The sequence below is a fragment of the Mus pahari genome, chromosome 3 (genome assembly GCF_900095145.1).
Source record: "Mus pahari chromosome 3, PAHARI_EIJ_v1.1, whole genome shotgun sequence".
NCBI lineage: Eukaryota > Metazoa > Chordata > Mammalia > Rodentia > Muridae > Mus > Mus pahari.
Window position 1 is genome coordinate 162,103,997 of NC_034592.1, and position 20,911 is coordinate 162,124,907.

The window sequence follows — 20,911 nt, forward strand, 5'->3', positions numbered from 1 at the left end:
ATTTTCTTTTATGGTAGGAAATGTTAATTCTTATAATAGCAGCACCGCGTGCTTACAAACTGGTGCCCACAAACGCAGGAAATCACCTCGATTTAGACAGGGGCTTCTTTCAACATCGAGACTCTCTGACCCACTGGCCTCTTAGGGAAAAGGCTACGGACGCAGAAGAGGTCTGGTGGTGGAGTCTGGAGTTTCAGAGCAGGGCTTACAGGAAGGAGTCCCAGCAGATCTCTTGGCAGATCCTCCTCAGGAGGCCCTTGGCCAGGGCACTGGATACTCCCACAGGCTGCCTTCAGCAAGGGCGTCCTCTGTCCCCACCACACAGGGGGAATCTCAAAGTCACCAGTTATTTGCAGCTCTGTCCTTTCCCCAGGGAGTTCTTTTCCACCCTGCTTCCCAGGTAGCAGTGAAACCAGATTCGGGAGAGACCCAACAGGTATGCAGAGCCCAGAGACTAGAGCACAGCGGCCCCCCAGTGGGAGCACTGTTTGAGTGCTTCTTATGCATGTGTGCGCATGTGTGTGTGCACACTCATGTATGTGTAAGGTTTATACACATGTATGTGTACAGGCATGTTTGCTTATGAAGGCATGAGCAGAGGCTGGAAACTGATGTCAGGGTCAGGATATTTTCCTCAATTACTTCTTCATAATATTTTCTTTAATTGTTTAACTTGTTGATTTTGTTTGTGTAGTGTATGTTGTGTGCACACATGTTCCATGTGTGAAGGTGGGCATAACCTGTGAGAGTCAGTCTTCCCTTCTATCTGAGTCTCCAGCCCCTCCTGCTAAGCCATCTTGTCAGCCCTGACACACTGAACCCGTAACTGGCCATTACAGCTATGCTAGCTGGTCCTAAGCCTGGAATCTGCCTGTCCCTGTCACTGGGTTACAGGTGCAAGCTGCCACACTCAGCTTTTAAGTGGGCACCGAAGGTCTGAACTGAGGTCTTTGTGCACGTTTTAGAAACACTTTACCCCCTGAGCCATCTCCCATGCTGTGATCCCCACCCTCCTCCACACACAAAGCCTGAGCTGTGCCAGGTTCTGGCCTCCCATCATGCCCAGGCTGCTTCCTCAGGGCTTTGCTTATCAGACCCTGAGCCCGCCTTTCTGGCGTCTGGCACCCCTGTAGCCCAGCTGGTCTCTCCCTCCCATGCTCACTTTCTCCTGTTCTGACGATGCGCCCCTGAGTCCACGGAGAAGTCACTCTCCGACGATGCCTGTAGCACACACACCTGGCTGGACACCTGACCAGCACCGCCTACTCTCAGCTGCTCACAGAGTGAGGGCTAGGTCGGGGAAGTGGGTTAGAAAGTGGATGTTGGAGAGCTGTGGCTGCCCCAACAATCTCCCTGCTCCTCATAGGAGCGGGCTGAGCCCTCCATTACCAGGCCAGAACTTCAGTGACCACTGTAACGCAGGCATTCACAGCTTACAGCGCGTAGCCACATGGAGAGGCTGCTGTCCTTCTGCCCCAGCAGTGATGCCAGCTCAGTCTGAGGACAGACAGCCTTCCAGGTCCAAATTCTACAAAGCAGGAAAGCGCTATGTCGGTCCTTCATGGGCTTAGACCTGCGCCTTGGGATCAGAGCAAAAGGAGAGAGCATACAAATGCTCCCCACCCCCACCCCACTCCGACCCTACCCCTGCACAGTTCCATCCCAGACACGAGGTCTCTAATGATTCAAGTCAGCAATGTACTCATCTGCCTGTCGTTCTTCCAGCCTGGCCTGCGAGGCTGCTAACGATGGCCACGGCGCTGCACTCGGATGGCCCCTAACACCTGGGTCCAGTGAAAGCTCCTGCCTTTCTGGTCACACCTACCAAGCTTCGCCCTTCCCCGAGGTCTGCATCTTGCACTTGCCCTTACCTGAAAGGGTTCTGTCCACATCTGCTAGACCCTCTGGTGTAGCATCTGCACCGGGCAGGGAGGGGTCCAGGTTACCAGGCACGAAGGACCATGGGAGGCCTAGAAGCTACCCCTTCAGGAAAGAGATTCGGACTGACAGAGAATAAGCTCTATGGCCCAGGTTTCAGGTGTGTCTGTGGCCCATCACTCATGCCTCCCAGGGAACGTTTCTAACGCATTTGCATGCTGTAGCCTCCCTTGGTTCTGTGATTTATCATGTCTCCCCCAAATACATCATTAAGATGATCATATGCATTTAGGAAGGCGGCCAGGCTGAAGCCCAGCATTCCCTTCACAGTGCCAGCCCCCAGCGCTGTTTTGCTGTGATTTAGTGCCGTGTGCATCCGTGGGGAGAAAGCATCACTTTAAGAACCACGTGGGGTTCCCTCCCTCCGCTGCTGATTCGTATAATTTATATGAAGGCTCTGAGCCCCCCCACCGGGCCAGGATGACTTGTGATACGCATAATTACAAACCCTTCTTCCAGCATCATGTGCTACGTGAAGACATTTTGAAAAGAGCTATTTTAGTTGTGTTGGTGAAATGCATAATCTCTGGGGAGCCGGCCAGGTAGCTGTTAGCCTGTGGCTCGCAGGATCCACCCAACCAATGGGAGATGTTAAAGGGCATGGGTGGGCGGGGTCAACAATTTTGACTGACTTTGATCAGGATGGAGACCAGCTTTGGGAGTAAGGTATGCTATAGCTTTCAGAAAAAGACTTTGAATCAGGCCCCTGCCTCTGCCACTGACTAACAAAACCGTCCCGGGGACAGCTTGGCCAGGATATGGAGGGAAGGACCCACCTCTCCTAGGATTATGTTCTGTTTGGGAAAGTAAGTCACCCATGGGAGAAAGTCTGAAATAATCCTTAAAATTCCACAGTGTTTGTGAGTCTGGGGATAGGGCTCAGGGAGCAGTTCTCACCCAGCTTGCCTGATCTTCAGTGTCACATAAAGTCAGGCATGGTAGCACATGCCTGTAATCCCAGCACTCAGGAAGTAAAAGTGGGAAGATCTGGAGTTCAAAGTCATCCTCTTCTACAAATTTGAGTTTGAGGGCATGGTGGCGCACGCCTTTAATCCCAGCACGCGGGAGGCAGAGGCAGGCGGATTTCTGAGTTCGAGGCCAGCCTGGTCTACAAGGTGAGTTCCAGGACAGCCAGGGCTATACAGAGAAACCCTGTCTCGAAAAAAAAAAAAAAAAAAAAAAAAAAAAAAGGACAAATTTGAGTTTGAAACCTGTCTGGGCTACATGAGACTCTGTCTCAAAAAAACAGTGGGGGCAGAAGAGACGACTCAGTGGTTAAGAGCACCAGCTGTTACTCAGCTCTTCAGAGGTTCAATCCCAGCATCCACACAGTGACTTGGAGCCTTCTGTAATTCCAGTTCCAGGGAATCTGATGCCCTCTTCTGGCTTCCACGGGCACTGGGTAAACACATGGTACATATTCATGCATAAAAGCAAAACATCTGTGCATATATGATAAAAAAATAAATATTAAAAATAAAACCTATTTTATATCCCAGGCTCATCTGAAGATATGCTCCAGTTTTAGGATGTGGGGTGTGGGTTCACAGAGCAGTGACTGCTGGGAACAAAACAGAGAAAAAGATGATGCAGTGCAGGTTGGTCCATTCCCCTCACCAGTCCCCACTCCCTGGTGTGTCCAGGGGCAGCCTTGGCAGGGGTCTGCCAGGACAGGCTATGGGGAACTATAGATGAGGCAGGCACAGGAGGCAAATGTCAGTGCCCACACTCTGACACTGTCCTCACTAAACTTAACCACCCAGCCCCAGGAAGCACTGTCCGGCTTTCTGACCCCAACAGGGTCCTTGAACAATGGAATCCACCATGCCCTTCCATGTCTCAGGCTCATTCGCAGGAAGCAGGTATCTCGTGTCTACATTCTGGCTGTTCTGAAGGACACCATTGCAGTGTTCCTGTGTGTAGCCTCTTAAAGCTAAGTGCGGGGCTGGGGAGATGGCTCGGTCAGGGATGTGCTTGCTAAGCTACCATGAAGACCTGAGTCCAGATCTGTACCACCCAGGTAAAGTCTGCCAAGCACGGCAGCTCGTCCTTGTAATCCCAGAGCTTGAGACTGGAGACAGATCCCTGGTGCTCTCTGGGCAGCCAGCCTCAACTAATCACCAAATTCCATGTCTTATTGAGAGATCTTGTCTCAAAAAATAAGGTGAGACTCCCCCAAGGAATGACAGGCTGACCTCTGGCTCCCACATACACACACATGCATGCAGCACATACACACATACAGTGCATTTGGGCACATGTGAGTTGTGGCTATCAGCTTGGACAGTGTGAAACCAGGTCAGGAATGGCTGAGAGGGTTGTGTAATATTATGACGTAAGAGTGCGTAGGGCATGTCCCCGCCCACAGTGAGCACTCACTGTGGAGACTAAATGGGGTTGATGCTGACGTGGGGCTGATGTGGGACTGGGGCTGAGCTGGGGGGCGGGGTGCTGAGCTGGAGGGGGACTGACCTGGGACAGGGACTGAACTGAAGGGGGACTGACTCGGGTCTGGGACTGACCTGGGGCCGGGGCTGATATGGGCTCCGCTGTGGGCTGATGCTAATACAGGACTCATGCTAAGTTGGGTTGGCCTGGCCTGGCTGGAGCTTGGCCACTGTAGCATCCACTACAGTAATAGATGAAGCCATGCCGTTGGGAACAGTTTGTAACACCGTAAACAGCATATCACTTGAGTTCTCAGAGTCCTGTCCCGCCCCACCCCTGCGCCTGAGCATGCTGCTGCGCTCTACCTGGTAAAGTCCTCTTCACTGGGCTGAGCTTGAGTTCACCTAAGAGATGCTGGCAAGCTACTGACCCCTGTGCAGATGAGGAAGAAATGAACTTGATGACATATGATGTCTTTAGAGTGAGAGGATGGCCTACTGGTAGCTGTTTTTCAGTATGTAATATTCCTTGGGTTTTTTAATGCACTGAAATTAATTAAGATGGTTTCGCCCTTGCTTCGCTCATCGTGGCCCTGCCTTTGGTTACCAATGATTCGCTTATTTGATGCTTCTGCGCTGACAGCCCCTGTACCCCGGTACTGGTCCAGTAGCCGGAAATGTCGGTGCCTGTAAGCTGTTCTTAGCATGGCACTCACCCCACCGTGTTCACTGTGACAACGGACTCTATGGTGGCGACAGTGGCGATAGACAGTCTCATAGAACAGGAGGGCATCTTGTTCAGAATAACTGCCGTGCACTAAGACGAAACCTGAAGTTGAGAAAAGTGACTGATACAGCTGTTGCTCCCCGGACTGTCACCAGCACAATCTCCAAAGTATTCAGTGGTGCTTCCTAAGTGCACAGCACTGAGCAGAGACTGCCGGGCTGGGCTCCCGCCTCAGTAAACACATCTCTCAGAAAGACCTAGAGGCTATTCTCCCCAAGGCCCCCTCCCCATCCATGCAGGGCTATACGGGAGCCCTTCTGGCTTCACTGAGCTCAAGACCAGAGATCCACTTCCATCAAGTGTGACCCGCCAGAGGCCACTGAGTTTGTCAGAGTGGTCAACTGCCTCGTTGCTTCCCCTGACTGATGAGGGCAGCCTGGCTTGGGTCAGACCTCAGACACAGAAAAAGCCCTTCACCACTTCCCTGTCAGCTTTGAAAACAAATCCACCAGAGCAGGTTAAGGGTCACACATCCCCTGCCCACCAGTCTCCGGCCAGTCTAAGGAGAGGGCCACTGAGAGTCACGGCTCCTCGGAAAAGTGGCAGAGACCTTGCAGGCTTACAGAGACTTACCACACGGAAAAGCTTTGTAGTTTTGGAGGTTGCAGGGGTACCGGCAGGGGACACAGGAAAGGCCACAGGTCAGCATGGCTCTGTGGGCCACTGCTGAGGAATCCTCTCTCTCCCAGCTGGAGAAAGCTGATCTTTCTGTCTTACCCAGGCTTTGGCTGATGGGGTGAAGCACACTCCATCAACACACATGCCCTTCCCATGTGGGGAAGTGACTACACAGTGACTACACAGTGTTCATAGGTGTGGATGCCTCTGTCAAAAGGGGCTTCAAAGAACAACCAGAACAGTGTAGGGCCATGTGCCTGAGAACCTGTGGCCCCACCAGGCTAAGGACAGAAACCTACCATCCCTAGAGGGAGCCAAGTCCCAGGCCTCTGGAAACTTGGTCCAGTGGCCCGCCTCAAGTCATCCATCCTCTTTCTAGGTGATTGACACTCTGATGGTGACAGTATTTCCCAGCACTGGGGTATACACCAAAGCTTGGTGGGGTCCTGTCAAATGTTGCCCTGGGCTGACTTGATCACAGCACAGAGTCCACAGTGAGTACTGGGGAGTCTCTGGTGCTGACTGGTTGCCCGTGACAGGCCCATTCCTCCAAGTTCAGCAGAAGTAGGAAAGCCAAGAATGTCAGAAAGCGTTGCGACCAGCTGGCGAGCAGCAGAAATAGAAACCCAGGCATGGAAGAGATCCATTGTTGATGCAGAGGGGGATCGGGTCACAAGGGCCTCTGCACCATCTGACAGGCCATCAGGAGAAGAAGTGCCAGAGGCCAGAGCTGTCTGTAGAGAGAAAGGGTGTCCCCAGGGCAGCCTGTCCATCTGCCTGAGTGAGCCAGGGAGACGGGCCACCATGTTGGGGCAAGCTGGGCAGGAGGTCAGGCAGTGCCTGCCAAGGACCCTGCAGTCTGTAGTTGTCAGATGCACAGAGCACATTCTCTCTGTCCTGTCCGAGGTTGGGATCCATCACAGGCTGGAAATGTCCAAGCCATTTCTCCAAGCCTGACTGGAGTTCAGACCTGAGATCTCAGAGTCTGGCCCAGAGGTCACAGGAAGGGGGAAGAGATGCCTTTGTGATCAGGTGGAGGCAGGACAGGTTCTCAGGCGCCGGTGCCTGGCGACTCCAGCCTGGTCCTACAAGACCAGCCTCCTTCTGCTGAGGCCAGGGTGGGCAGCAGTGGGGCAAAGGTTGCTGCGGGTAAGGGGTCTCCTGTCGATGCTCAAGGGGCCAAGGCCAGGCTGCTTGTGAGACAGTAGGAGGGAGTGCGAACTTGTACGTCCTTTAAAGGGGCTGTTTCTCCGCTCCCCCAGATAATTGTCTTGAGTCAAATCTTCCAGATGCCTTGGTTTTTCAGATTCCTAAGTGAAATCCAATCTTTGAGACCCGAGACTTGGTCTGAAATCAGCACAGCAGTAAGAAGAGAAGGCAGAGGCAGTGGTCTGTGGCAGCACCCGCCATGCCCGCTGCATTGCTTCTGCACAGCTGGCGGGAGTGGCACCCTCCTCGTGAGACCCACGAGGCGCTCCGGAAGACATGCAAGGTCTCTCCCCACCTGTGCACCATGAAGCCGGCGGGTGCTGCCTGATGGCCCTTCTTGGTTACCCTGGCTCTAAGATTCTAGAAGACATAAAGCTGGCCAGACTCCTCCCTGATATAAGGTCACAAGCCAGCCACTGAGATGCAGGCTACTGTTCCTCCCTCGTTTTCCGTGTGCCCTCCTAAAAGCAAGGAACTGGACGCAAACAGATGTGTCCGAGGTTGTCTCACTGACACTTAGAACCAGCAAAGTGAAGGGACGCCTGGCCGCCAGCAGGTGGCAGTAAAAGAACATACTGGCCTTCGACCCTCATGGACAGTAGCCAAGTTTGCCAGCTTCTGGGAAATTTGTCCTGGGGTCACCAACACATGCATTCTCTTCAAGGAACACAGAAAGGAAGACTTTAGTTACTCATAGGAGTTTGGCGTTGTCGACGTCAGACTCAGCGTCTGATTCTCCTTACTGAGTGCCAAGTCTTATGATGTAAAAATATTGAAAAAAAAAAAAAAACCATTATTGTGTAGTCCCACGAGCACTCACAGCGACGTCCTTTGTGGTTCATCAGTTTTTCACCACGAGTAGGTAACATCTATTGGATATTTCTTCTCCCCACTTTGGACAAATTAATTCAAACAGTGGGAATAGGTTGATGAGGAAGATGGTGGTGGGATGGATGGGGGTGGTGGTGGTGTGGAAGACAGTGACACAGGCATGGTGGTGGCGCTGGTGGGATGGTGATGATGTTGGTGGCGATGTAGAGATGATGATCATGGTAGTGTGGATGTGGATGAAGATGGTGGTGGTGTGGAAGACGGTGACACAGGCAGTGTCAGTGGTGGTGATGTGGATGTAGATGATGCTGAGTGTGGATGGGGCAGTGTGAAAGTGAGCATGATGTGGAGGAGGAGGAAAAAGAAGAGGAGGAGAAGGAGAGGAGGCTGCGAGCCCTGTCTCTTGGTCACTCTCTCTGCTCTATAGACATCTTTGCTTTAATCCTCTTGACGGCTTTGTTCAGCAGCTATCTCAAGTCCCTCTTTGTGAATGAAGAGACGAAGAATTAGGAAGTTAGACTTGCCCAAGGTTCACTAATAAGAGACAGAGGGAGGGTTTTAACCAGAGATGTTTGATCCCAAACTCAGGCTTGGTGCTGTTGATCATCACACCTATGTGTCTTTTGAACCCTCTGCCCTTAAAGTCTGCTGAGCTCTCTGGTGGCTTAAGAATGTTGCCAGTCTGTGGACGATGTTGAAAATGAGACCTGCCGTTCTTTACCAAGTCTATTTCACACTCACCGCCGTCTCCTCTATAAATACCATGCTGCAGAAGCGTGTGGCAGGCCACTCTCTCTGTGTGTAGAGACGTGGGTTTTTTTTTTTCCCCCCTCAGGAATCTGGGAGCTTGTGATGTCCAGAAGGGACTGCTAGAGGGAGGAGAGCTGCTGGGGAAGCGCATTCTTTTCTTGGCCACGGTTAAGTGCACCTGCTTGTCTTCTTTTTGCCTGTAAATTTTCCACCCAGTGTTAGAAGCAACATGTCTCCTGGGAAAACATCTCCCCATCCCCCACAGCTTTAGGACGGTGGTGGCTCTGTACCTTTCAGGCTTTTCTCTAGGACATTCCCCCACGCTGCGGCATCCGTCGAAGGCATCCTCAGCTCCACCCTGCTGGGGCAGGTTACTGGGTGAGTGGAGTGACTGGGGACACACATCAGCTCTTCCTTGAGTCTTGCAAAGATGAGAGGAATATAATAGAGTGTTCTTGCTCCCCACTACAGCAGTGTTGACTAAGTGTGTGGACGAAGGGGTAGTGAGGGAAGGTAGATCATAAAGCAAAGATGCCCGTGAAGTCACTGCTGAGTCACAGATCTCCCTAAGGAGGCAGGGTTCTGTCGCCTCCATACCTGAGTCAAGCCATCTGCTGTGAGGAGAAGCTATGCGTTCGTGCTTGTACTTCTAATACTGGCCTTGCCAGTTTATCTGTAATGAACCAGCAGGTAAACTGGAGAAAGAGAACTCGATGGGAAATTATAATTTGGTGTCAAACAAGAGGAAGATTTAATCAAGACCTATTGTGACTCAGTGTCCTTCCTATTAGTCTACAGAAGGAGGCTGGAGTAACACAGGGCCACACAAACACACACACACACACACACACACACAAACACACACACGGTACACACGGTAGAAACAGACTTGATTCCCTCACCATCACACCGGGGTTGTCTGTGTGCTGGTGGCTGCCACGGCACCAAGGATGATGTCCGAGCCTCACCCTTCCCTACTGTCCATTGCCACACCCTTCACCTATGACCTTGGGAGCAGTCATTGGGTACATGGCAGAGTGGACTCTCTCATTTGACCTATAGACTGTAGAGAGGGTGGGTTCCCCTTCTCACACTACTGTATTCACCCCATGATGTTAAAACCCGTCAGCTCCCACCACCGCCAGGTGCATCCGTCACAACCATGCTGGGCTCTGACAGGAGATGCAGCAGCCACACTTCACTCAGTACTCACCCAGGTCCTGGAGGCAACGTTATGTCTGTTTTTAACAAGCAGCAAACTGAGGCAAAGAATAAGTTTGCCCGAGACCACTGGCAGAAATCAGTAGAGCCAGAATTTGAGCTGGGATGGAGCTGAGTCCAATCTACTGGGCTTGGGGCACCCTGCTGCTCGAGTGTCAAACTGAACATGTCCCATAAGCCCCTGAGTCCCTCAACATGAGCCACGGGCATCGCCTATGTTGGCAACATCTCAGTCTTCCCAGTTGCCTGGAGTCCTGTGTCCCCTTCTCTGCTCACATTCTGCATGTAATCTGACTCCAGAGCTCACCACCTGTACCCCCCAAACATACCCCAGTCATCCTCTGCCATCTGTCCCGAGGCCATCGCCATCCCTCAGCGGCATCACCTCTGCGACTCCTGTGCCACTCTCCTGCCTCGGCCCTAACTCCTGCTGTAGGCACCATTCCACAGCAAGACTGGATGTTCCTAGAAACGTGACAGACGGCACCTTCCATTCACCCCTTCAGTGGTCTCTCGTCATCAGGACAAAAGCCAGAATCCCACAGGTCTTCCTTGACCCCACAGCATGTGACCTTCTGAGCACTGTCCCCATCTCCTGCCACACTGTCCTTGCTCGCTCCACCCAACCACACTGTCCACCTTGCTAGTCCTTGAGTGTGACAGCTGAGCTCCCTTGGCTCTAAGCTTACTCAGCCCTTTGAGATTTCTTAGACATTTTCCCCTGAAACACTGTCCCCCGTCACCCAGGTGGCTGTCTCTTCTTTTGGTCTAGGTCTTGGCCGTAGTGTCATCTTATGTAAGAATCTGTCACTGATACCTTTGTCTAAGCTCGAGCCTATTGTACATCACCACCTGCCACGGGAGCCACGGGGACATTCACTGGACAGACAGAGAGTACCCAGGGTTCCCCGGGGCAAGTGTCCACCAGTGGGAATGTGACACAAGTTGACAAGTGTTCCAGAAGCATCTTAGCAAGTTTCCAAAAATGCCATTCCTGGAAGAATTGTTTAGTGAGCCATGACTCCATACCTACAGATATGCTCAGTCCCCCGGGACACCAGAACCAGTCACCTGCTTGCTTCAGGAAGCCCAGCCACACCTCCCTGAGCTGGTGTCTGTTCTGTCTGTCCAGGCTGCTGTCCTTACTTCACTGGGTGACTGCAGCCACCTTTGTTCTTACTCTTCCTGGCCCAGAGCACAGAAGGTCTAAAACAAAACCTGGCTCAGAACTATCAAAGAAAGGAAGCAGAGAAGAAAACCAGGCACAGTAGCGCATGCCTGTAATCGCAGCACTCAGAAAGTACAGTCGGGGAAGATCATGATTCTGAGGCCAGTCTGAACTATATTGCAAGGCTGTATTAGTCAGGGTTCTCTAGAGTCACAGAACCTACGGATATGCTCTATATAGTAAAGTTATTTATTGATGACTTACACTCTGTAGTCCAAATCCCAACAATGGTTCAGTAGTAGCTGTGAATGGAAGTCCAAGGATCTAGCAGTTGCTGAGTCCCACACAGCAAGAAGGCGAAAGAGCGAGAGCTAGAGTCCCTTCTTCCAATGTCCTTATATGGTCTCCAGCAGAAAGTGTAGCCCAGATTAAAGGTGTGTGCCACCACACCTTTAATCCCAGATGACCTTGAACTCGGAGATCTCCCTGTCTTAATCTTCTGGATTCAATCGCCACTGTGTCTCAAGATCTCCATACCAAGATCCAGATCAGAAACTTCTATCTCCCAGCCTCCAGATTAGGTTCACTGGTGAGCCTTCCAATTCTGGATTGTAGTTCATTTTAAATATAGTCAAGTTGACAACCAGGAATAGCCACTACAAAGGCTTTTTCAGAAAACAGGCAAAGTAGATGGGGAGATGGATGAATTTGTTGTTAAAGTGCTTGCCAGGCAAGTGTGAGGATCCAAGTTCAAGTCCCAGCTCTGACATAAAAGGCCAAGCATGGCAGCATGATCAAAGGATGCATGGCTACTACCGATTGCCTAAGAAGTGGGACAGCCTCATCCTGTGTGTCTCCAGACAGACAGACAGACAGACAGATACTACCTGTGGGAGGATACACACAGCATTGGGGAGCCAGAGTAGTAACTGTCTTTGCTAAATGTGTTTACTGAGTTTGGCTTTAATGCTTTTTTTTCCAAGTAGTTTTTAAATTTTTATTTTTAAAAGAAGCTCCTGAAAACTAAAAACAGAAGGAGTCCTGTGTGGCCAGCGAATCCAGGACCTTAATGCACAGAGGCAATTATTTTGAGTGAATCTAGACATGATCATCCAATTGTGTGCCCAGGTACACCCTAAGACTGAAGGAAAAGAAGCATCGTGAGCACAAATATATGAGAGCTTGAACCTCAGAACTCACACAAGGTATTGTGGAGTGCGCTTGCACTCCCAGGGCTGGCAAGGAGGAGATGGAAAAATCCCTGGAGTTTGCGGGGCAGACCAGAGAGAAACATTGTCTCAAAGCACACAAGCAGTCAGGTATTGTGGAGTGTGCTTGTAATCTCAGGGCTGGCAAGGCAGATAATGGTGAATCCCTGGGGTTCACAGGCCAGACCAGTTGAGAAACATTGTCTCAAAATCACAAGAGTTAAAAAGGAAGGTGGTGCCCAAGGAATGACGCTAGAGGCCGCTCTGGGGCTTCCCACTGGCTAGGGAAGGCAGGGTGCATTAACTCTCTCCCAGTGAAGAATGACAATCCCCTAGTCAGGCCTCTGTGTTCCCAGCGGGTCAGGCATGCGCATGCCCATACAACCATCCACTGTCAGCAATAAAGCCCACCCAACCGCCCACTAGAAATTAAGAAAGCCTGGCCATATTAATTTGGTACAACCTGAAGGGCATCTCTGAGACCAACTAATCCCCTCTTCCCCACCAGGCAAATTTTATAAGAACATATTCATGGCTTTCATTAGTACTCATGACTTTGAGGGTTTTCCCATGATTTATGAAACTCCAAGTAATTGTGAACAGCATGCACAATGGCCATAGTGTCTTGCCGAGAACTCCGTTTCTTCTCGTGCCTGTCCCATGCTGGGAGTTGTGCTGCAGGAACTTTACTGAAAATAACTGAAGGCTCAATTTCACTGCACATGGGAAACGCTTCAAAAATTGATGAAGAGTGGGGGCGGGGCGGGCCCCAAGTTTGGGCCAGTAGTTTGATGAGAGCAGTTTTAGCAGCCTCTTGCAAACTTTCTTCTTTGGTGATTTCACACATGTCTGTGATGATTGTTGGACATTTTCACACACACGCACACACACACACACACATGCACGCACATGCACACACACCTTTTCTCTCCCACCAAACACCTTCTCCACAAGCCTCCATCCTCTTTGCTGTCTTTTGGTTTAGTTGACTGGTTAGTTAGATGGCTGGGTTTTTGTGACTCAGTAAGGTTGTTTGAGTGAGTGTGGATGGGGGTAGTCACTGGAAAATGACCCATCCTTACCCATCAGACATTAAGTGCTAATAGCTGTAAAGCCTTCCCTGGCCCCTCAGGAAGGGGTGTGGTTGAGTAAGTTTCTCTGCATCATGCTGAAATGTTGAAACTCCATCTCATGCAGGTAACTGCTCACAGTATGCTTCCCCGCCCTCCAGCTCTTTCAATCTTTCAACCTCCTCTTCCAGGATGCTCCCCAAGCCCTGAAGTGGGTCATACAGATGTGCACTTAGGGCTCAGCCCTCATCACCCAGCAAGGAGCTCTTCAATGAGATGCTGCAGCAAACTCACACACCACAGAGCTGCCCTTTTACAATCACTTACTGGAACAATTAAAATGAAGCTCTGCCTAGGAACAAAGATAAAACTGTGCTGATTTGTAAACAGGGGGCTTCAACAGGCAACCACCTGAATGTCCAGGGCCCACATCTGCAGGGCTGGCCAGAGTGCGTGGATGCTAGCACTTGAGTCTCTGATGGAGAGTGCAGTAGCCCTGTGAGCTGCAGAGCTGGCTCAGTCCTCCCATCTGGGTCCAGCAGGGAGACAGCTCTGCTTCCTTTCTGCTTACAGAGTCTGTGACTCTGACTAGCCTAGCCTGACTAGGCTGGGGTGTAGCCCAGTGTAGAGCACTTGCCCACCACACCCAAGGCCGTGGGTTCTATCCCAAACAGCACAAATAAACAAGCAAGGTAATGTGACCACTAAACAGGACCTGGGAACTCTACCCTAAGTCCCAGTTGCACATGAAATCTTTGGCCTCAGTGCATCTGAGTATATCTGCAGCATGAGCTAGACGGTAGCCAGAAAGCTTAGCATTCTGGAATGTTCTAATGGTCTTTTGAGGACTTCTGAAGGGCTAGACATTCCTAGTCAGAGCAGATGACCAGCTTACTTGACCCTGATGTGGACGCATTAGGTGGGAAGACATGATTCTGCAAAGATGTATGAGCCCTGAGACCGCGAGGAGATTGGAGAGTGGCTGCTGGAACCGCCCTTATCCACCTGGGTGGTAAGCAAGAGTGGAGAACCCACAGTGTATGTGGTTTCATCTTCTGCCATGGGCTCCCAGCGGTCTCCAGGCCTGGCTCCAGTGAGCTGGGGTGACATGCCATGTTTCCACCCTCCCTCCCCTCTCCTTCCACTTCTGCCTTCCCTGTCTTTGTTCTCCGTGCAGTAATGGTTCTCAGAGACCCCAGCAACTGTCTGGCTTTGCCAAGCCTCAGGCTGTGTAGCCCTTCTCCTCCCACCCCTCCACAGCCTGCCCACTCCCCATCTTCTGGAACACAGGCTAGCTAGCTGTTCTACAAAACGCCTTTCTTAGAGCTCGGCAGCCATGGTTTCCCAACAGAAGGATGAGTGAGTGACCTGGCTGCCTCTCTGCCCACCTGCCCCTGGGCTGTGACTCTTGCCTTAATTTGCTCATCTAGTAACTATGAGGTACCTGCTGTATGCACCATCCAGGACCAAACATGCTACTCTTGGGGACAGGTTGCCCTACTGGATTCCCAGGGCGTGCGGAGCATCATTAATGTTTGCCGACAATGGGGCAGGAAAGGAGAAATGGAAGTGGGGTCGCTGGGCAAAGCAAAAGCCCAAGAAAACCTGATTCTCTTTCTGTGGGATCAAGTTCAAACTCCAAGAGCAACAGGGTTTTATGTGCACATGGCTCAGGCCACAGGGAGCTGCAAATGTGTTTAGGTACACCCATGTTCTTACCTCTGGCTTCAGCAAGAGTCAGGTTTTAAAGGAAAATTGCCTTTCTTTGCCAGCTAGTCTTGCTGGCTACAGTCACAGCCAAGAGTAAATCCACTGTCTCCATCCTGACGTGTGGGCTGAGGGATGGGGGAGGCACAGCCGTCAGGACTCAGAACCCTTCACTAGAAGAAGCTGGAGCTGCTGTAGGCCGTGCAGACTCCCAGCGGGAACAAAGACGAGAGATTGCAATCTGTTCTCCTGGGGAAATCTCCAGGTTTAATACAGAACAAAGAGAAAGCGCAGAAGCACTTCACCAGAGGTCCATGTCCTGCTGAACAGGCTTGGTCCTAAGGATTATCTGAGCATCTTTTGAAATACCAGGGCAGGGACCAGAGGGCCATGAGTGACAGGACCACTGGCCACAAAACATCCAACCCCTTCAGAGGTGGGTGCCTAGAGGAGAGAGGCCATGGTGCAGACGTGGAGGCTTGTATGTATTCATGTGTTTGGATGTGTTTGTGTGAATCTTTGTACTGTTTGTGTTTGAGTACACATGTTTGTATATGTGTGTGGTTGTGTGTGTATGCTGTGTGGTATGTGTGCAGACAACATTTATGCATCTATATGTAGTGTGTCTGTGTCCATAACTGGCCATGGATAAGAGCAACAGATTCCAATTTGTTCTTCCTGTTCTCTGAGCTACTCTTGCCCTATCCCCACACATATCCCCACCGACCCTCTTGTCACTGAGAGCCACTGTCCAGATTTATAATTGTGAAGTTTCACTTTGTGGAATAGCTCCTGTCCCCAGATGGCAAGTGTCCCTGTGCTGTCTCCTTAGGGCCTAACACATTGTGTGGTTTTGGCCCTAAACTGAGGGCCTTTTCTGAGTGTTCCTCTTTTCCTCTCCCTCCCTCCCTCTTCTCTCTCCCCCCCCACACACACATCTGGAATCCAGATGTGATTCTGCCCCATTGCCTCCTCACTTGAATACACTGAGAATAAACCCAGGTGTCTGCAACCAGAAACCACATGGTGACTTTATCCAGCTTCAAGTTCACTTGAATATGGCAAATACTCTATATGGGGGACTTGGGGCCTCCCTCCTTCCGTCTTTTCTGAGGACAGAATGGTCCCGCTACTGTCCCCAAGTGAACACAGCCTCCGGTGCCGTATATTATTTTAATGCAGACATCACTTTAAACTAACCTTTTGCCATCTGTTCTGTCCTCTAACAACAAACACAGAGGAGCCTGAGCAATTCTCCCTGGCATCCTCAGCAGGGAGCTGGTGTGAGGGCTGCCTGCGCTTCCTACTCCCTACCCAGCATTCACGCCTGCGATGTTTTCCTCATTTTCCAGACACAAATCACAGGAAAGTGCTCTCCCCTGGCCTGCCAGGTTCCTTTATACAGTATTTCTTCTCCACAAGGTAAACTATGAGAGAATCCGAGCGTTCCAAGGTCTGTGCAGAGAGCCCCCTGGACTCCGTGCTCAGCAGCCCACTGCTGCTGTATTTCAGAAGGTCCTTTTGAGTGGCCCAGCAGATGATCAAAGCACAATCAGTTTCCTTTACAAAAAAAAAAAAATTAACTCTGTGGTAATTTCTTTCAGCACAACTATAATTAATGCCCCTGTAGGCAGAAGGGAGTGGCAGAAGCTGCATATGACACCGAAGTGTCTGTTCTAGGGCTACTAAAGATACGCGCCAGTCACTCTCTGACTCTATGTGTCCCTTTCATCCATTGCCACTCAGCCAGTATCACTTGAGACCTGACTGTGGCCCCAAAGTCCAAACCCAATGCCAAAGCTTCCAACGTACCATCACCCAGAGGTGCCTGGTCCTCCAGGGCAGGGGCCTGTCCCAGTGCCATGAGCTTCCTCCTTATGTCTGTGGGAATCGTCCCTTACCCTTCAAGCACCAAGAACTCAGACACAGGAACAGGGCAGGCTCTGCTATCTCTCCACTAGACTCTCCATGTCCCTGGTTATTAAATCCCATTTTCTGCAAAACATGGAGAATAGCATTCCAGAGACTATCCATCTCACCCAGGCAGCATATGTGGGCAGCTCAGACGCCATGGTAGACTTTTTCTGCTATGCTCAGACCAGGAGGGCACGAGCTTTGACATCTGTCAACAACACCTGGAAGGAGAGATGGCTCTGACTAAGGGGGGAAAGGCTGGGATGTCTACCACCCAACCCCTACCTTGTCACGGAAGCATAAGCATAAGTTCTAGGTCTACCCTGACCTTCATAGTAGTACCTATGTGGTCAAAACTTCGCCTTCTTGCAACAGGTGACTTCTACCTCTTGTTATGATGTCAGAGAGCCATTCTGCTGCCAGGGTGACTAGGGGGATGGTGGCTTCACTCTTGTGTAACCAGCTGTGGCTCAACTGTGGTAAATGTTGGCTTATGAAATGCAGTCACAGATGGAAACAGTGGTGCACGCCTTTAACCCCAGCACCCAGGAGACAGACATAGACAGAACTCTTTCAGCTAGGGACTAGCCTGGTCTACATAGTGAGTTCCAGGCTAGCCTAGGCTCCATCGTGAGACTGTCAAAAGAAAGAAGAAAAGAAAGGAAGGAAAGAAGGAGGAAAGGAAGGAAGGGAGAGAGGGAGGGAAGGAGAGAGGGAGGATTCTCCCTTTGACATGACAGCATAGAAATCACATGGGCTCCTCCTCACTAGATCAATTTTAAACTGCTGAAAGATGGAGCACTAGTCTTCCCCAGAGTTGAGTGCCCAAAATGCTATCCAGTCCCAAACGATCTAGCCCCTCCAAATAACAAACAAGCAAGCAGACAAACACACACACACACACACACACACACACACACACACACGCAACAAGCAACATTAAACAGACTCGGGTTGTGTGTACATATTTAGTCATGTGAATGTCTTTCTGTGTATGTGTATGTCTGTCTAAGTCACTGAAAAGACACCATGGCCAAGGCAAGTCTTATGAGAAAAAGCTTTTAATTAGGGGCTTACTTTCAGTGTCAGAGGTTTAGTCCTGTATCATCATGGTATGCAGGCAGACATGGTGCTGGAGAAGGAGCTGAGTCCTACATCTTGATCCAAAGGCAGAAGGAGACTGTGTCCCACACTGGGCATAGCTTGAGCATAGGAGACCTCCAAGCCCAACCCTTCAGTAACACACTTCCTCCAGCAAGGCCACACCTCCTAATAGTACCACTGCCTATGGGCCAAGTGTTCAAACACATGAGTTTATGGATGTGGGGGGCAAACCTATTCAAACCACCACAGCTGCCAAGTTCTGCGGCCTGCTGAGACAGAACCTCACCCCTTGTTCAGTTACATTGTATCACCTTTCTGCTGTTGATGGTTCCTTTCTCTGCTTAAGCTTTTCTTTACATCCTTTTCACAAGTTGGGAGCTTAGCTGGGTAGAGTCTTGCCCAGAGGTCACCACTCCCTTTTTCTCCATTTAGGATCAGGCTTTTCTTTAAACTTTTTATCTCCTTGAGCACTGGAACTTTTGTCTTCTACCTTACACTTCCTGGTGCTCTTTTTTTCTCTTTAAACTGTACATCTTGAATTTTTCTTTGCTCTGCTTGCTCCTTTTCATTGTAGATCTACGTAAGAGAGACCACTAATAACAATAATGGCCAGCACTAGGCTGTCAAATCTCTTCTGTGGAAGCCATTAATCCAAAACTCTTCAATTTAACCTCTTGCAAATTTGAAAGCCCATGAATTTGAAAGAGAAAAGAAAAGAAGTAACAATGTAATTATATTTTAATTAAATTTTATTGATTATTTGTTTAGTTTATATCCCTGACCGAAGCTTCTCCTCCCTCTTCTCCTCCCAACCCCTCCCTCTCACTTCCTGTCCCTCCATCCACCCCTCTGCCCCTTCTCCTAAGAAAAGGGGAAGCCTCCCATTGATATCAACCAGCCTTGGAGTATCAAGTTGCAGTAAAATTAGGCACATCATCTTCTGTTGAGGCTAGACAAGGCAGCCCAATTAGGGGAAAGGGACCCAAAGGCAGGCAACAGGGTCAGAGACTGCCCCTACTCCTGCTTTAGGAGTCCTAATGAAATTTTAAAATCCACTTATCCTTTAAAATGGGGAAAGAAAAGAAAGAAAGATGTTCTCCATCGGATGAATTTTTTAGGAATTGGGGGTTTTCTGGGGCCACCTTGCAGTTTGGTGTACAAATAAAACTGGAAAGAAAATCTGTTCTCTGACTTCTCTCACACCTCCATTGGGACTCCTGTCTTGTTTCGTGCAAAGAAGTGCCCCACCCAGCAGATCCTGGGTGTTGAAAGGATGGGGACTTCCCTCTGCTTCTGTATCTCTTGCTGGCCTGGCTTACTATGCCATCGTAGCTTGACATGAACTTGAAATATTGAGGGTTGGGGATGTAGTTCAGTTGGTGGAGTGTTTGCCTACGGTGCATGAAGCCTCGGGTTCCCAGGACTGTGTAAACTGGACTTAGCAGTGCCTGCCTGCCGGGCGGTGGTGGCGCACGCCTTTAATCCCAGCACTCGGGAAGCAGAGGCAGGTGGATTTCTGAGTTCAAGGCCAGCCTGGTCTACAAAGTGAGTTCCAGGACAGAGAAACCCTGTCTCAAAAAACAAACAAACAAACAAAAACAAAACAAAACAAAACAGTACCTGCCTGTCATCCCAGGACCTAGGAGGTAAAGGAGGACCAGGAATTCAAAGTCGTTCTCGGTTACATAACAGGTGGGAAGCTAACCTGAGCTACATGAACCCCTGCCTCAAAAAAAAATAAAATGAAAAACAATCTTGAACTATTGTGCCTTGTACCTCCCTGTCACCTGGGCATGAGATTGGTGGTACCCAGTAGCTCCCAGTCCACGGACCACCCTTCTGTTGCTGGTGGTTGCTGTCTGAGCCTGTTGTATCCCTGATTCTTGGCGTCTTCAAAGGGTTGAAGAACTAAATGTAAATATCAGTGTAGTGAGGAGTTTTATTTTGAAGAGAAAATGCAAGGTAGCCACGTGCAGGGAACGTCAAGCGTGAGCCATCGTCCTCGAGAGCCCGTGTATTCCTGGAAGCTCCTCTCGAGCCCTTGAGGAAGAGAAGTTGGTTGTAGAGATGGGAGTGTGCCTTTCTGCTCTGATAAGCTTTAGACTGGCATATGGAAATGGGCCTTTTGTGCAGGTATGGGGTATTTTAATCATATGCATGCCTAATCATGCGTACGCAGTGGATGGTAAATGGGGATTTTTGTCTAAAAGATCACTCCAGGACACAGGTTGTCTTACTGTACATATACCTAAAACCTGTTCAGACTGGATTGGCTCTTCCCCCAGGATGTGTTTGAGCACAGAAGGGAAATGAATTCCCTAGGGCCGTATGACTGGTTGCTTTGTCAAAGGGACAAGTGTGAGAGAGATGCTGCTGAGCTGTCCCAGCAGTGACCCACTGTGGTCTGAGACTGTGGACAAGTGCGAGCCCTCTTGGTCAGGATGAATGTGTCAGCCACCAGCTGCAGCTCACATCTCCATTCTTGTTCCTTTCAGATCAGGTCGGACAAAGACAATGACATCCCCATCCGCTACAGCATCACGGGTGTGGGCGCCGACCAGCCCCCCATGGAGGTCTTCAACATTGACTCCATGTCTGGCCGGATGTATGTCACTCGGCCCATGGACCGAGAGGAAAGAGCCTCTTACCATGTAAGTATCCATATGTGGAAGAGAGCAAGCAGCAACAAGTGGTCTGTCCACCCTTCCACACTGGCAACTTGCCAGCAGCAAGGCTCACTTTAGGACCCTCCCACAGGATGAGAACCCTGGCATCCACCAGCAGGTTGGTCAAAGTGTGGTTGCTAAGCTCCAGCTCAGAGCTTGCAGGCCAGAGTGGATTTAACTCAGCATTGCCAGTCCCTTCCCAGGTTAGATCTTCTGCCTTTCATTCATATGCTATCTCTCTGGGAGCCTCTAAGGCAAGAGCCTCTCAGAAAGGAGGAATAGTGAGAAAAGAGGACTCAGCTTCCTCCTCCTCCTCCTCCTCCTCCTCCTCCT

General features: G+C 50.4%; 1 protein-coding gene across 1 annotated transcript in view; it reads left to right on the top strand.

Annotated features, from left to right (window-relative positions):
• Positions 1–20,911, top strand: part of Cdh4 (cadherin 4) — a 459,219-nt gene that overhangs the window by 382,431 nt on the left and 55,877 nt on the right. The window contains exon 5 of the mRNA XM_021192528.2: positions 20,408–20,563. Coding sequence (XP_021048187.1) covers positions 20,408–20,563 — 156 coding nt within the window. The remainder of the gene's footprint in view (positions 1–20,407; positions 20,564–20,911) is intronic.